The 15,133-nt window shown below is 44.7% G+C and overlaps 1 protein-coding gene across 1 annotated transcript in view; it reads left to right on the forward strand.

The window, feature by feature from the left end:
* The window catches only part of DNAH17 (dynein axonemal heavy chain 17), an 84,052-nt gene that overhangs the window by 34,493 nt on the left and 34,426 nt on the right, over positions 1-15,133 (forward strand). Inside the window, exons 31-38 of the mRNA XM_044420095.1 lie at positions 1,837-1,939; positions 2,140-2,287; positions 5,961-6,052; positions 8,684-8,845; positions 9,302-9,466; positions 10,852-11,043; positions 12,544-12,810; positions 14,096-14,257. Of these exons, the coding sequence (XP_044276030.1) occupies positions 1,837-1,939; positions 2,140-2,287; positions 5,961-6,052; positions 8,684-8,845; positions 9,302-9,466; positions 10,852-11,043; positions 12,544-12,810; positions 14,096-14,257 (1,291 nt within the window). The remainder of the gene's footprint in view (positions 1-1,836; positions 1,940-2,139; positions 2,288-5,960; positions 6,053-8,683; positions 8,846-9,301; positions 9,467-10,851; positions 11,044-12,543; positions 12,811-14,095; positions 14,258-15,133) is intronic.

Below are 15,133 nucleotides of genomic sequence, written 5' to 3' on the forward strand. Positions count from 1 at the left end.
CACTCTGAGAATTCCACGGTGCCAATTATGAGGGAGTCTTATTTTGTAGAATGGGAATTGCAGCAAGTGATGTAACCTTGCTGGCTCAATCTCCAGGCTTTTGGCCTTGCTTTATTACAGATAGGAGAAACGATGTTGAAAGATGAGATTAGCAAATCAGCTTAAACGAGAAAAAAATGTTCATGTTTTTGATGTATGTATGTTTAGTCTGTACAAAAGCAGAGGTGTAAGGAATCTGATAGGGAGATGAAAATCCAATAGATTTCCGCAATTTGCTTCCTCCCTGTGTTCTGGTCCGTGAGCCCTGTGCTGGCACTGAAGTACAGTGGTGCAAACTGAGCCAGCTTCTGGACTTCAGCCTGTAGGCAAACCTTGGTTTGCTCTTTTTAAAAAACTGCTAATCAAATATGGGCAACTAAGTACCAGAAAAGTATGTGACTCTAGTGTGATTACTGAATTGGCCAATTCAGCACAAATCATGCTAGAGTCATGCAGTTTTCAGGTGCATAGGAACAAATTTCAGGAGTGGTTTTTTTATATCAAAATCACAGTCCATCTTGAACACAGAAATCTGAGGGGGGGAAATTACTCAGCCCATTTCTGATCAATCCTAACACCCAGCCATAATCACTATACATCCAGGCAGCATACAGACAAGCAGCAGCATCTCTGTTCTTGCCCTCCATCGCTTTTTCTTCACAATAGAAACTTTTCCAGCCCCCTGCATATGTTCAAGGACCCACCTTTTCCTAACACTAACACTAATCTGCAGTTTAACCCCAACCCTAACACTCAGCTACAATCCAGGTACATTCAGACAGCATGCAGAAAAGGAACACCCAGGCTGTTCTTGTGCTGTCTTTCTAGGCCCCTGGGTATACACCAGGGACCCAGGTTTTCCTTATGCTACCTTTAAGCTTAACTCTAGTCCTAACACCCAGGCAAAATCTTTAGCCTTCCTGACAACTTGAGGAAGCACAACACTCAGGGTGCTGATCATTCCCTTTTTCTCCCCAGTCTAGGCTATTTCCCAGCCCCTGGACATGCACAGGAACCCATATTTTTGTCATCCTAACTCTACCAAGAAGCTTATCACGAACACCACCACTGAAATATAATTCTTATACATTCAGGCAACATGTACAAAAGTGGCACTCAGAGTGTTCTTGTTGCCTGCTTGCTTTGTTTGCCCAGTCTGGTTTTTCTAACCTTAATCTGATGTTTAACCCAGACCCTAATACCTAGGTATTATCCCAATGTCCAAATTCAGACATTGTGCAGAACAGGTTCAGGTTGTTCCCATTCACTGGTCACTGTTTCTGCCAAATCCATGCCTGTTTCACTTCCCTGGACATGCACATCGACCCAGTTTTTCCTTACCCTAACCTGAAACTGAACCACAACCCTAAGAATGAAGTGGAAGCAAATTGGAAGTAGGCAGCAAATCCAAGCTCAAATGAACTGGATTTCCCTGCTTTGGTACATCTGGATATATTAGGACTATAGAAATGACCAGTGTAGCGAGAGCTGTCAATTCTGCTAGGTTAGCTACAGTGCGCTGGCTCAAATGGATCTTGACTAAGAAGCAGACCTTAATTCTCATCATGCCTTCATTGTTGTGTCTTTCCAACCTACATTTTTGCAAGACTATCAGAATCATATATCACATCAAATCTCACCTGTACCTTCAATAAGGAGAGGTCATGAAAGGAATTTGTCATTACATGACCTTTTTCTGAATACAAGTGCAAGGTTTAGGAGTCTTCCTGACTGGATAATGGTAGATAGTCCCTGCACTCCTTCTCAATGGAATCAATGTTTGCTTCTTTCTGTTAGGTATGACAGAAACAAGCTGACACTAAAGGACATTCACAACTGCCAATATGTTGCCTGCATGAACCCAACTGCTGGGTCCTTCACTATTGATTCCAGGCTCCAGGTACGCATCAGAGCGATATTATGGGGGTTTCAGTGAGCAGCAGCATCCACCTCACCCATGCAATGCTTGCTTGTTTTCACTAGGAGCCATCTTGCCAACTGGAAGCCAAAGATTAGAGCGTGTCTGGGTTAATTGGCTTTGTTAAGAAAATGATTCTTTGTAGTGACAAAGCTGTTCCTTGCAAATTGCCTTTGTTCTAGCGACACTTCTGCGTGTTTGCTGTGAGTTTCCCTGGGCAAGACGCCCTGATGACCGTCTACAGCACCATCCTAGGGCAGCACTTGGCCCTCCGGAATGTCCCCATGGTGGTCCAGAAGATTCATTCACAGCTTGTTTCTGCAGCTCTGGGTAAGAACTGCAAAAAGCAACACACACCATGGCAGGCTTTGCTTTCCCCTTTGCACCTCTCTGTTTCCTACCAGCATTTGTAACCTGCAGATCGCTGACATGATTTGGAATTCTGTCTGGAATATAGTGGGGTGACTGTCATAGGGGCCTCATGCCTGTGCCAGCCCCTTTCTGTGGAACTGAACTTTGTTCATGCTCTTTTTATGGAGCACCCACACAGCTGTCTTGTTAGATTGTTGCAGTCCAGTTTTTCTCTACTGTCTTCCCATGGCTTTTTATCCCAGCTACATGGTGATTTTTAAAAAGTTGATAATTAAAAATACCCCACACACATACACATACACACACATAGAAACACCCCACTGCTGCGAGGCAGAAACTGACATGGGATAGTTAAGTGAAGTTATTTTTATAAAAGTTTATATTTGTTGTTAGTCGCGAAGTCGTGTCCGACCCATTGCGACCCCATGGACAACATTCCTCCAGACTTTCCTGTCCTCCACCATCCCCAGAGTCCTCTTAAGCACACACAGACTGCTTCAGTGATTCCATCCAGCCACCTCATTCTCTGCCGCCCCCTTCTTTTGCCATCTATTGTTCCCAGCATTAGGCTCTTCTCCAGTGAGTCCTTCCTTCTCATTAGGTGGCGAAACTATTTGAGTTTCATCTTCAGTATTTCGCTTTCTAAAGAGCACTCAGGGTTGATCTCCTCTAGGACTGACCGGTTTGATCGCCTTGCAGTCCAAGGGACTCGCAGGAGTCTCCTCCAGCACAATTCAAAGGCCTCAGTTCTTCAGTGCTCAGCCTTCCTTATGGTCCAGCTTTCACAGTCACACATTGCAACTGGGAAAACCATAGCCTTGACTATACGCACTTTTGTCAGCAGGGTGATGTCTCTGCTTTTTCGTATGCTGTCTAGATTTGCCATAGCTTGCCTCCCCAGGAGCAAGCGTCTTTTAATTTCTCGGCTACAGTCAGTGTCTGCAGGGATCTTGGAGCCCAGGAAAATAAAATCTGTCACTGCCTCCATTTCTTCCCCATCTATTTGCCAGGAAGTGATGAGACCAGATGCCATGATCTTAGTTTTCTTAATGTTGAGTTTCAAGCCAACTTTTGCGCTCTCCTCCTTCACCTGCATCAAGAGGCTTTTTAGTTCCTCTTCACTTTCTGCCATTAGAATGGTATCATCTGCATATGTGAGGTTGTTGATATTTCTCCCAGCAATCTTACTTACAACTGGTGATTCATCTAGCCCCGCCTTTCTCATGATGTGCTCTGCATATAAGTTAAATAGGCAGGGCGACAGTGTACAGCCTTGCCGAACTCCTTTCTCAATTTTGAACCAATCAGTGGTTCCATGTCCAGTTCTCACTGTTGCTTCTTGACCCACATACAGGTTTCTCAAGAGACAAATAAGATGGTCTGGTACTCCCATCTCTTTAAGAACTTGCCACAATTTGTTGTGATCCACACAATCAAAGGCTTTAGCATAGTCAATGAAGCAGAAGTAGATGTTTTCTGGAACTCCCTAGCTTTCTGCATGAGCCAGTGTATGTTGGCAATTTGATCTCTAGTTCCTCTCCCTCTTCTAAATCCTGCCTGTACTTCTGGTAGTTCTCGGTCCACATACTGCTGGAGCCTGGCTTGTAGGATTTTGAGCATAACTTTGCTAGCATGTGAAATGAGTGCAATGCTGCAGTAGTTTGAACATTCTTTGGCATTGCCCTTCTTTGGGATCGGAATGGTTTGCCTTGGATTCGAACTGAGATCATTCTGTCATTTTGGAGATTGTATCCCAGTACTGCTTTTCCTACTCTTTTATTGACTATGAAGGCTATTCCATTTCTTCTGAGGGATTCTTGCCCGCAGTAGCATACCTGATGGTCATCTGAATTAAATTCACCCATTCCTGTCCATTTTAGTTCACTGATTCCTAAGATGTCGATGTTCAGTCTTGTCATCTCTTGTCTGACCACATCCAGCTTGCCTTGACTCATGGATCTTACATTCCAGGTTCCTATGGAGTATAGATCTTTACAGCATCAGACTCTCCTTTCACCACCAGATACATCTGCAACTGAGTGTCCTTTTGGCTTTGACTGAGTTGCTTCATTCTTTCTGGCGCTACTAGTACTAGCCCTCTGCTCTTTCCCAGTAGCATATTGGACACCTTCCAACCTGAGGGGCTCATCTTCCGGCGTCATATCTCTTTGCCTTTTGGTACTGTCCATGGGGTTTTCATGGCAAAGATACTGGAGTGGGTTCCTTCCTCCAGTGGATCACGTTTTATCAGAGCTCACTGCTATGACCTGTCTGTCTTGGGTGGCCCTGCACGGCATAGCTCATAGCTTCATTGAGCTACGCAAGCCCCTTCGCCACAACAAGGCAGTGATCCATGAAGAAGAAAGTTTATTTAACTAATACTATATTTCTGTTAGGATTATGAGAATTTATAAGTTAAGCAAAGTTTTTTTGTTTATTTATTATATTTATATCCAACATTTTTTTTTACTTTTAAGTAACTGACGGTGGCTTACATAATTCTCCTCCTCTCAATCTTACCCTCATGACAACCACCCTGTGAGGTAGGTTGGGCTGAGAGTCTGTGTCTGGCCCAAAGTCACCCAGTTGGCTCCATGGCTGAGTAGAGACTAGAACCCAGATCACCTGAGTCCCAGTCCCACACTCTTAACCACTGCACTACACTACACTACACTACACTACCCTGCACTGGCTCTTAGTCATCAATAACATGAACCATAGCTTACAGACATACTTCCAAACATGGTTTAAATCCTAGTTTATGGTCAATCTTTAACTATATTTTAGTAAGTCAGATACCAACCTTAAGTTGTACAAATAGCAAACCATGGTAAAGCACTACATCACAGTCACTTTCACAAGGCCATATAAGTAGCCTGTGGAACCTGTAATGCTTAAATTATCCTCACTCAGACTCCTATGCCATGAATAACTCTCATCCAGCAAACCAAGCTGAATTTTCCATTGAATTAGATTCGCTCAGGTGCCATGATGCTTGTGGTCTAGAATGAAACAGTCCAGTGTGTTCCCCAAAAAGTTTAAATAATTGGAAGCAGATAATTTCCACTTGGCCAAAAAGAGAAAGCGCTTAAGAACAGATGGAACATCTGGATGAACTAGATAAGAATGTGGAACTGGCCCACAGTGCTCTCTTCAGGAAATGGATGTGTTTCTTTTCCTTCCGTCCTTCATTCTTTTCTTTCTTTCTTTCTTTCTTTCTTTCTTTCTTTCTTTCTTTCTTTTTTATCTATAAAAAATAAAAAGGGGGAAATGGATGTGTGAATGAATTTACAAAGTTGTCCCCATATAGTTGATATGTAGTTCTCCTGAGGCCTGGGGCTGGTAGGAATACCTTTCAGGGATGAGGAGAATAGGGGAAGCTAGCCATTCTTCTCAAACATTATTTTTATCATAGCCAGAGAAGAGCTGGCAACTTTAAAAGCCTATCCCCCAGTTTATATTTTTGGAATTTTGTATTTAAATGGAAAACAGACGATAGCTTTCATAATAAGCCTGTCATAAATCTGTGGCATATTGCTATTTGCTCCTTCCAATTTAAATTCCCCATTTCCCTTCAAACAGCCCTAATCTCTTTCTTTTGATGTATATTTCCTGTATTCCTCCACAACAGCCTTGCATCAGAAAATTACATCCACCTTTCTTCCTACGGCCATAAAATTCCACTATGTTTTCAATCTCCGGGACCTCTCGAACATTTTCCAGGTATAATATCATTTTTCTATAGCTTTCCCTTATTCCTTTGAATGAGAATGGTCCTGGCAAAGCAAAAAATTTCAAACTGAAGTTGGAGCTCTGGATTGCAGGTGGGGAAAAGGTAGAATGTTTCCTACATATGAGTGCTTTCTGTATGACTGAGGCCTAATCCTGTGGTAGGCCTGTGCTAGTATTGGTTGGTCAGCACTTGCTCGAGAATTTGAACAAATGGCCCAGAGAGATATCTCATCTCCTCATAGTCTTCCTTCTCTATGTATTCTTGGAGGTTTTCAGCTGTAATTGACCAAGAAAGGGATCTTGGGGTTATGGTGGACAACATGATGTCAACCTAGTCTGCAGTTACTGTGAAAAAGGCAAACTCCATATTAGGAAAGGAATTGAAAATAAAACTGTCAATATTCTACTTTCCTTATACAAGTCTATGGTGCAACTGCACATAGAATGCTGTGTGCCGTTCTAGTTGCCACATCCAAAAAAGGGCACTGTAGCGTTGGGAAAAGTGCAGAAAAGGGCAACTAGGGCTTGGATCATTGCCCCTGTGAGGAAAGATTACGATAGCGGAGAGTAGAGAAAAAGGCCAGGGGAGACATGATAGAGGTGTACAGAATTAGGCATGGAGAAAGGGGAGAGGGAGGCATTTTTTCTCCTCCTCCCATAATGCTAGAACCCAAGGCGATCTCATGAAGCTAACTGGTTAGGAGGTTCAGGACAGATAAAAGGAAGTTCTGCTTCACAGAAGCATAGTTAAAGTATGGAATTCACTTCCATGAGATGTACTAATGGCCACCATCTGAAGAGCGTTAAAGGAGGTTTGGGTGAATGCATGGAGAAGGCTATCAGGTCTACAAGTCTTAATGGCGATATGCCACCTCCAGTGCCTACGGACACAGGTTGCTAAGGAACTTGGATAGGAGGATGCTGTTGCACCCATATCCCACTTGTGGGATCCTGTGGGCAGTTGAATGGCCACTGGATCCCAGCCAGCTGATGAACAGAAGGCTGGCCTGGATGGACCACTGGTCTGATCCGGCATTGGCTTTCTTATGTTCTTCTGCTGTAAGTTCTCCACTGCTATCACCCCCCGCCCTTCTCCATGTCAGCTCCAGCTTCAGAAACAGTTTCTGCTTTCCTTGATTTAGCATGACTCTGTCCTGCTATCATTATCAATTTATGTGGTAGGACAGCTGTTCTGGCAGAAGGATGTACAATCTGTTTGCACTCCTATAGCTGCTGTATGTACAAGGACCCTGGGGAACAACTGGCTTTCCCAGAAGCAGAAAAGCAGATCGCTGCTGTTGTGGGGTGTGTTTTTTTCCTGTTGTTTTCTGTTTTCTTTGTCTGACGGCTCACTGCTCAAACTCATGCTTACAACAAGCAACTGAAATGCCCCTTATCCCATCATGCTTTGCATTTTGAACAGTGGGTTGGAATACTCCACTGTGTTGCCAGAGCATTGTTGAGAATAGTCAGATTATTTACATATTGGTGTCAGGGATAATGCAGCACAAAGGTCTGAGGCAAGGGTGGGTCATATACAGATGTATCAAGGCTGATTTTTGTGGAGTAACTCATACTTGGGAAGCTCCCTGGAAGTTCATTTCTGCATATAAACAAGAATCATAGAATCACGGAATAGCAGAGTTGGAAGGGGCCAGGAAGGCCTCTGGTCCACCCCCCCCCCCCCGCTGTTGCAGGACACCAAGTTACTCTATCCCACTCAGATGGCTCCCCAGTTTCCTTTTGAATGTCTCTAGTGTGCGAAAGCTCACCACCTCTCTAGGCATGCCTCATCCCCTGCACGTTCTCCAGGTATTTTGCTGGCACACCATGGAAATTCAACAACAGTGCAATAAGTTTGGTGGAGGGGGGGTATGGCTCCAGGGTGGGCAATGCAGCCTCCAGCCATTGGAAGTTGCTCACCCCTAATCTGCAGGAAAGGTGTACTCATACGGTTTCTTTAAATCTCAGCCTGCTTTGCCGTGTTTCTTCTTGTTTGAGCCTCAGTCCAGGAAAATGGATCTACACTAAAACTTGGCAAACATGCCGCATATCAGATCACATAATTAGCCCCAATCATGTCAAACCCTCACAGTCCCTGTTCAGGAACATTTGTCAGCCCCATTCATTCAGAGGCTGTAATGGTTATTTTTATATTATATTTATACCCTGTATTTCCTCTTGGAAAGAATTCAAAGTAGCTAACAAGGTTCTCTCCCTCTCCATTTTATCCTCACAACAACCCTGTGAGGTAGGTTGGTCTGAGAGTCTGGGACTGGCCCAACGTCACCCAGTGAGCTGCATGGCTGAGCTAGAACTAGAATCTGGATCTCTCATGTCCTAGTGCTTATCTGGGTCTGTGGGGTCTGATTTGTGAGCAGCTGTAAAGAACCGTGCACCATCATAGGAAAGAGAAGTCTGGGGATAACCTAGAGTTGACCTTAAGAATAAGAGGGCATGGCACAGAGGTAGCGAGGACAAGCAAGGTGGGCCCTGGCACCTTGGAAAGCTCTGTGCAGTGGGTTTCAGAAGGTGCTGTGCTTGCTTCAGCAGCACAAGCACTAGGAAGTTACCTGGGCCGTGGGTCCACACAGACCGAGCTGAACCTCCTGTCTTTGACAGGGACTGCTGTTCTCCACACACGAGTGCCTCAAGATCCCATCAGACCTAGTGCGACTCTGGCTGCATGAAGCTGAGCGAGTTTATTGTGACAAACTCGTGGAGGAGAAAGATCAAGAGAGCTTTGGCCGGGTCATGATGGCAACTTGCAAGAAATTCTTTGAGGTGGTGATGTTGTCTGTCTTCTTTTCTTCTTCGGATAATCCTCTAAATTCAGGGATGAACTTGGATGCAGCTGGGATGCCTGCAGGCTCTTTCAATATTAGTAGTGGGCACTTAACTAATTAACCAAGTACTGCTCCAAATTTATTCTGAAACTGATTCACAAGGGCTTCCTTAAGCTAGAAACAGGGAACCTTTGTGGGACTTAAGGCTGGGTAAATCAAAGATTCTGTCTCCAATCTGCAAACCTCCTACCTCCTCACCCGAAGTTCTTCTTGTTCTAGAGGAAGAGCTGTATCACAATTGCCATTTTGGATAAGTTGCTAACAGCTCAACTGCGGCAGAGATCCGCTTGCTTGCTCTGCAGCACCCGTGCAGGCCTAATCCAAAGGCCTGCCATTGTTTAAAAGAATGGAAAGCAAAAAGCAGGTCCTAAGATGATGATTGTTCTTTCTGCAGGACATGGGTGACAATGTTGTCTTTGCAAAGCCCAACATTTTTTGCCACTTTGCTCAGGGCATTGGAGATCCAAAGTATCTGCCCGTTTCCAATATTCAGTCCCTGAACAAACTGCTTGTGGAAGCCTTGGACAGCTACAATGAGGTCAATGCAGTCATGAACTTGGTGAGTGAAGCTGAAGCTGCTGAAACGGAAGATGATGCTGATCCTCTAGGGCAGGTGAAGCTACACAGGAGCTTCATTTGTCCCTGCCACAAAGTGCACGCACACAAAGGCACTCTATAAAGCCTACAGAGCACTAAGAGAGTCAAAATTTAGCTTGATAGCCAAGGTATTTGGCACTACTGAACACTATGCCATCATTTGCTGCTGAATTTCTGTGGCAAAGCCCTGGTCATTTAAAAACAAAAATCAGACGTAATGCCCCCCTCCCCTCCGCCGCCACCAAACTGTACCCTGAGGTGTCTGCAGAGCCAAAACAGCTCCAGACTTCCTGCAGCTGCTCGGCACTCTTTTGTGGCCTCTCCTTTCTCTTACACTCCAGATGTGACCAAAGTTTGAACCACTTCTGGTGCTTTTCCCTGCCCTGCACTGATGGCTTCCTGTTTCAGTGCTTAACACTTTGTTCTCCACCTTGACTATTCTTTCCACACACACGTGTGTGTGCGCACACACCATATATTGTACATTTATCTCATGATTAGTGAATTGGGGAACAAGTTTCAATGGACTGAATAGTGCCAAATGTATGCACAGATTAATGGTGTATCTCTACAGACATTGTTAACATTGTTGGGCTGTGCAATGTTTTAATAACTGTAGTAGGAAGTGGATCTGGAGTCCCTGAGAAACCATTAAATGTCCAGAGTTGAACAAGTTTGGAATGGGAGAACAGTGGGCATGAGGCATCCAGATGGATTTGGTGAATAGTTGTTTGTGCCCAAAGTTGTCCAAGGCACCATGCAACTGTGATCCAATGTGAAATGATATGAAATTAACCTTGCAGGAGGATTGGAACCACTGACATGGTGCCTTCAATGCCCATTCCATCAATCAGCCCACCATGGTACCAAAGGTTGTTAAGCGATTAGGAAGAATTAACAGAGTTCCATTCTGTATCCCAGACTTTTGTACAGTAGGCATTTTACAAGTGATTTTATGCCTGCTTCTCCCTGATAGTCACACTTTTGTGCACGCTTCTCTATTAGGTACATTTTTCCTGTGTTTAACTTGCAAACTGCACCGTAAAATTTGGAAAGTGAACTTATCGCCATATACCTGCATTTCAGGTCGTACATTGGTTCAGGAAGTGCAAATCTCATAAGCTCACGCTAAAATGTGAAGTGAACCAATTTCTCACCCAACTCTAATGTAGACCACACAAACTCTTGTCTTGCTAAGAAAGTTCTGAGCATACTAAAATGGGCTGGTTTATAGCATAGCATTTGTCTGATGCTTTTACTTATACTCTGTCTGCTGCAGTCTGTGCTAGTGTATATTTCTGCTTGCCATAATTCGTGCTACTAATAAACCATCCCTATCTATTGCAGGTGCTCTTTGAGGATGCTGTCTCGCATGTCTGCAGGATCAATCGCATCTTGGAGTCTCCCAGAGGGAACGCCTTGTTAGTGGGTGTCGGGGGCAGCGGCAAGCAGAGCCTGTCCCGACTGGCTGCCTATATAAGCTCTCTGGATGTATTCCAGATCACACTGAAGAAAGGCTATGGAATTCCCGACCTCAAGGTGAGACGCGGAGTCGTCGTCTCGAGGCCCAATTTAGCGAATTACTGCAGTGCATTAAAAAAAGACCCATATTGGACACCACAAGCCGAGTGCAGAGCCATCTTGCTTTCGACCGGCACAACCTTGTCAAGAACATTGTTCTCTGTGTGTGATAGCACCATGTCCACTGGGCATATTCCCAGAAAGAGTGATTTTGGGAACTTTCAGCGTAAGAGAGACAAGAAGATTTTGGGAAGGAAGGAAAATGGGTGATACGAAGTTACATGAGTATAAGCAGGGTGTTCAGTTCCATGTGCTTTCAAGCCATTAAGAAAGGCATAGACATTATTGAGTGAGATTCTGTCGGTGAAAAAATATTTCAGCAAATACTTAGGGTATCTAGTCCAACAAAATCTATGAGATTCAGGTATTTGTTTTTAGCAGATACAAACTCGTGACTCTTTAGAACCCTGCCAGTGCATGGCTTAAAAAAAATTGCACAGACCAAAGTGGTCGTGTGTGCAATGATGGCGTGTGCAAAACTCCAAGCAGCTTAGCTTTTGCATGTCGCGGTGAACGCCGAAAGCCTGTTCCTACTGCAGTGTTAACTCTATTGCATTCTGAATAACATTTATAAAATTGTCTCAGTAAATGATATTTCATGGCAGGAAGTCAGCACAGATATTTCCTGTCAGCACTGCAGCTGCCGCACAGAGAGAGGGTTGAGAAAAGGCCCTCAGCAGCGTGGTCTGGTGAACTCCAGCCTTAAACGGTCTGCCTTAGGGTCTCATCTCTGTGCAGCTGAATCAGACCCTAACTTAAAGGCAGTTTGTTCCACGCAAAGTGCATTTCTTGAAGAAAGCTGCTTGGTGTGACAGGAGGATGCATTTTTGCGAATGTGTCCTGGCTATGAACCCTTCTGGCCCACAATGCAGAGTGACTTGCATGCGCTGTGGCAGATTTGTAGAACAGATGAAGATGCCATGCCCAAGCCACTTCTCATCTGAACATAGCTGTAGAGCAGCCTGTCCCTGCCTGACAGCCAGACTGCTGGAGCGCAGCAGCTGTTATGCTTGCCCAAATTCTGTTTGGTTCTCCTAGCCTGAGCGGTGCACATCGGGGACCCTCTGGGGAAATGCGAGTCATTGTGGCACGCTGGTTGGGAGGTGCCGGAGTGCCACCTTGTGATCACCAGGGAGTGCACTGGTTAGGGTTTCCCCCATGCCATTATTGATAAGGGTGATCACAGCTGGAAAGATACGCTCTGGATCAAGGACAGAAACACTTCTTTTTCTACCTGTTCTCTTTCTCTGGTTCAAAGATACAACTAAAGCATTGAAATTAGAATACAGGCCTGAATGTTCATGTTTAGCCCATAATTTAACCCAGCCTTTACACAGGAAGGTTACTTCTGTCCCATGTCGGATTCAGGAACTATTTCAAAGCATCGTTGAAGCTCAGAAATAGTCCAGAGGAATCTTTTTATGGGAGTAACCGACACGTATCTGTTCTGTGGTTCAGGCTGACCTGGCTTCCCAGTACATCAAAGTTGCTGTGAAGAACACCCCCACCGTGTTTCTAATGACAGACTCGCAGGTTGCCGAGGAGCAGTTCTTAGTTTTGATCAATGATCTCCTGGCATCTGGTGAGATCCCAGGGCTATTCCAGGATGACGAGGTGGAAAATATCATTGGCTCCATGCGACCCCAGGTGAAATCTCTTGGCATGCAAGACACTAGGGAAAACTGCTGGAAATTCTTCATTGAGAAAGTCCGAAAACAACTGAAGGCAAGCTGTCCTTTTCTGTCCCAATGGCATGACTGCTGGGGAAAGGGGGTATTTATTCCAAATATCTCTGTAACTGGTGCACAGAACATACTGCTGCCTGGCTCTGTGTGCTGTGGCTGCAGGGTTAGCTGTGCCACGTGACAAGGGGAAACACTTTCCTGCAGTTTTTAAACACAATTTCACAGTGGGTTATGGGGAGGGGAAAATCTAGTATTATTTGTAAAAACAAAACAGCATACTAATTCCTGTGTTATTCTGCTGTATGAACAGCACCCCCTAGAGGTTCTGCAGAGGGAAGTATAGAAAAGCAAGAAAGGAAAGTGTTCATGTAGAACGCCAGTTATAATTCTGCAAATGAACCAGAATGTTAGACACAGGAGATTAAACAGCCTCACCTACAATAGCTCTAAGTCAGGAGTTGAAGCTGACTCAGGTTCCAGTAGCTTTGAAATACAATAATGTAAACTGACCTTCAATGGTATCTGGACAAGGAGGAAAAAACAGGGCAATGGGCGATGCCTGCAAGAATGACAGATTCTTAGGTCAGTCCATTAGCTATTAGCAAGAGCTGCACTCCCACAAGTAGGCCACACATTCCTTTCCTGCTTCCAGATCTTATCTGTCTAGTACTAATTTAAAGGCAGCACTTGAAAGATATGCTATGGAGGCATGATAACATGATCCAAGAAAGAATGGTAAAGTGACAAAGCTTATTATTCTCCTCAGGCTGAATCAAAACCTGGTTGAAGAAATCCCTTCCCAATCTGCAGTTATCTCTGCCCCATATCCTGAGCCTTGTACCCAAGTACCCAAGCATTGCTGATTAAAAAAAAGACTTATAAAAGTGTCTGCAGCACATTAGCATCCATTCTACTGTGGAAAGCCTACATGCAGTGGAGCATCCAGTTGCAATGCCAAACTTCTGCTCAGAGCTTTGGGCCCAGGCAAGCTGCTGTTGAAACAGAAGCAAGGGGACCACCCCCTCAGAGTTTGCAATATTGAGGAGTGCATCCATATGGTTTACCCTGCTCTGTAACCTGCTTTTTCTCAGAACAGCTGAACTCATACTTTGAACTAGTAAGATCCAGCTTCTTAAGGTTTTGCTATTGTTTTGCAGTGTGAGATCAGTCCTTTTCAGTTTTCAGTCCCAGACCATCAGAAACCCATTGCTAAGAAGCCAGGGCCCTAAAAGACTGAAAATGATTGGAGTTTAACCTTCTGGCTTCTGAGTAAATTGATATTGACAGCCCTGCGTGCTAAGTGATCCCCTCCTCCTCGACTCCAGGTGATCCTGTGCTTCTCTCCTGTGGGATCAACGCTGCGTGTTCGAGCAAGAAAGTTCCCTGCTGTAGTGAACTGCACAGCTATTGACTGGTTTCATGAATGGCCCGAAGATGCGTTGGTGTCGGTCAGCGCAAGGTTCCTTGAGGAGACGGAGGGAATTGAGGTGGGTCTAGACTTCCATAGCATCATTTATAGCCATGCCTGCAGCCTCCCTTGGTATGAAACAAACTTAGAACAATGTCACAGCCAGTGTTCCTTTATTGTTTCTGTGTTCTGCCAAGGTTCTGCATCAAGGTTGTGATATGCATCAAGGATGAATTGTTTTTTATTGTTACATCTATATCCCTACCGTTTCCCCTCCTCCAAGGAACTCAAGACAGTTTATATGATCCTCCTCCTCTCTCATTTATCCCCACAGCAACCCTGTGAGGTAAATGAGGCTGAGAGTTGCCCAGTGAGCTTCACAGCTGAGCACAGGGCCAAGACTGCCTTAGTCCCAGTCCAGTCCTTTCACCACTACACCACGCTGGTTCTCAGTCTAGCTCTAATGAGCTTTCTCTCTAGGCATAAAGTCTCAAAATGTAGGCTGCGTACAAAGGAACCCATCAACCAAGTGCCTGTCATGTTCTAATCTGGGGTATGGCATGGCCATTGATCTATCTGCTGATTAATAGAGGATTAGACTAAATATGCAAGGGATAATTTCTCTGACTCAAGGTCTGTGACCCAGGTCACACAATAATCTAAACCAAGGGAACACAATCTTTTCCCAAGGGTTCTAGCTGAGTATATGCTCCACACTTATGGTGTCTCTTGCTGTTTGAGGCCTAGACAGTGGGAATGCTTGCTTTACCTGTCATCTCCTGAGTGGGTCAAATATATATTCCCAAGGGTATATGTTGAGTGGCAAGGACGACACATGTGCACACATGTGCTTCTGCAGCAGCATCAAGGTGTGACGCCCACTCCTCTCAGCCATCTTAAACTGCCAAGCAGAGTGAAAAATGCTCTAGGAATATGCACTATGGTTCCTGCCATA

Source organism: Varanus komodoensis, unplaced genomic scaffold (assembly GCF_004798865.1).
Source record: "Varanus komodoensis strain SLA01 unplaced genomic scaffold, ASM479886v1 scaffold11, whole genome shotgun sequence".
NCBI lineage: Eukaryota > Metazoa > Chordata > Lepidosauria > Squamata > Varanidae > Varanus > Varanus komodoensis.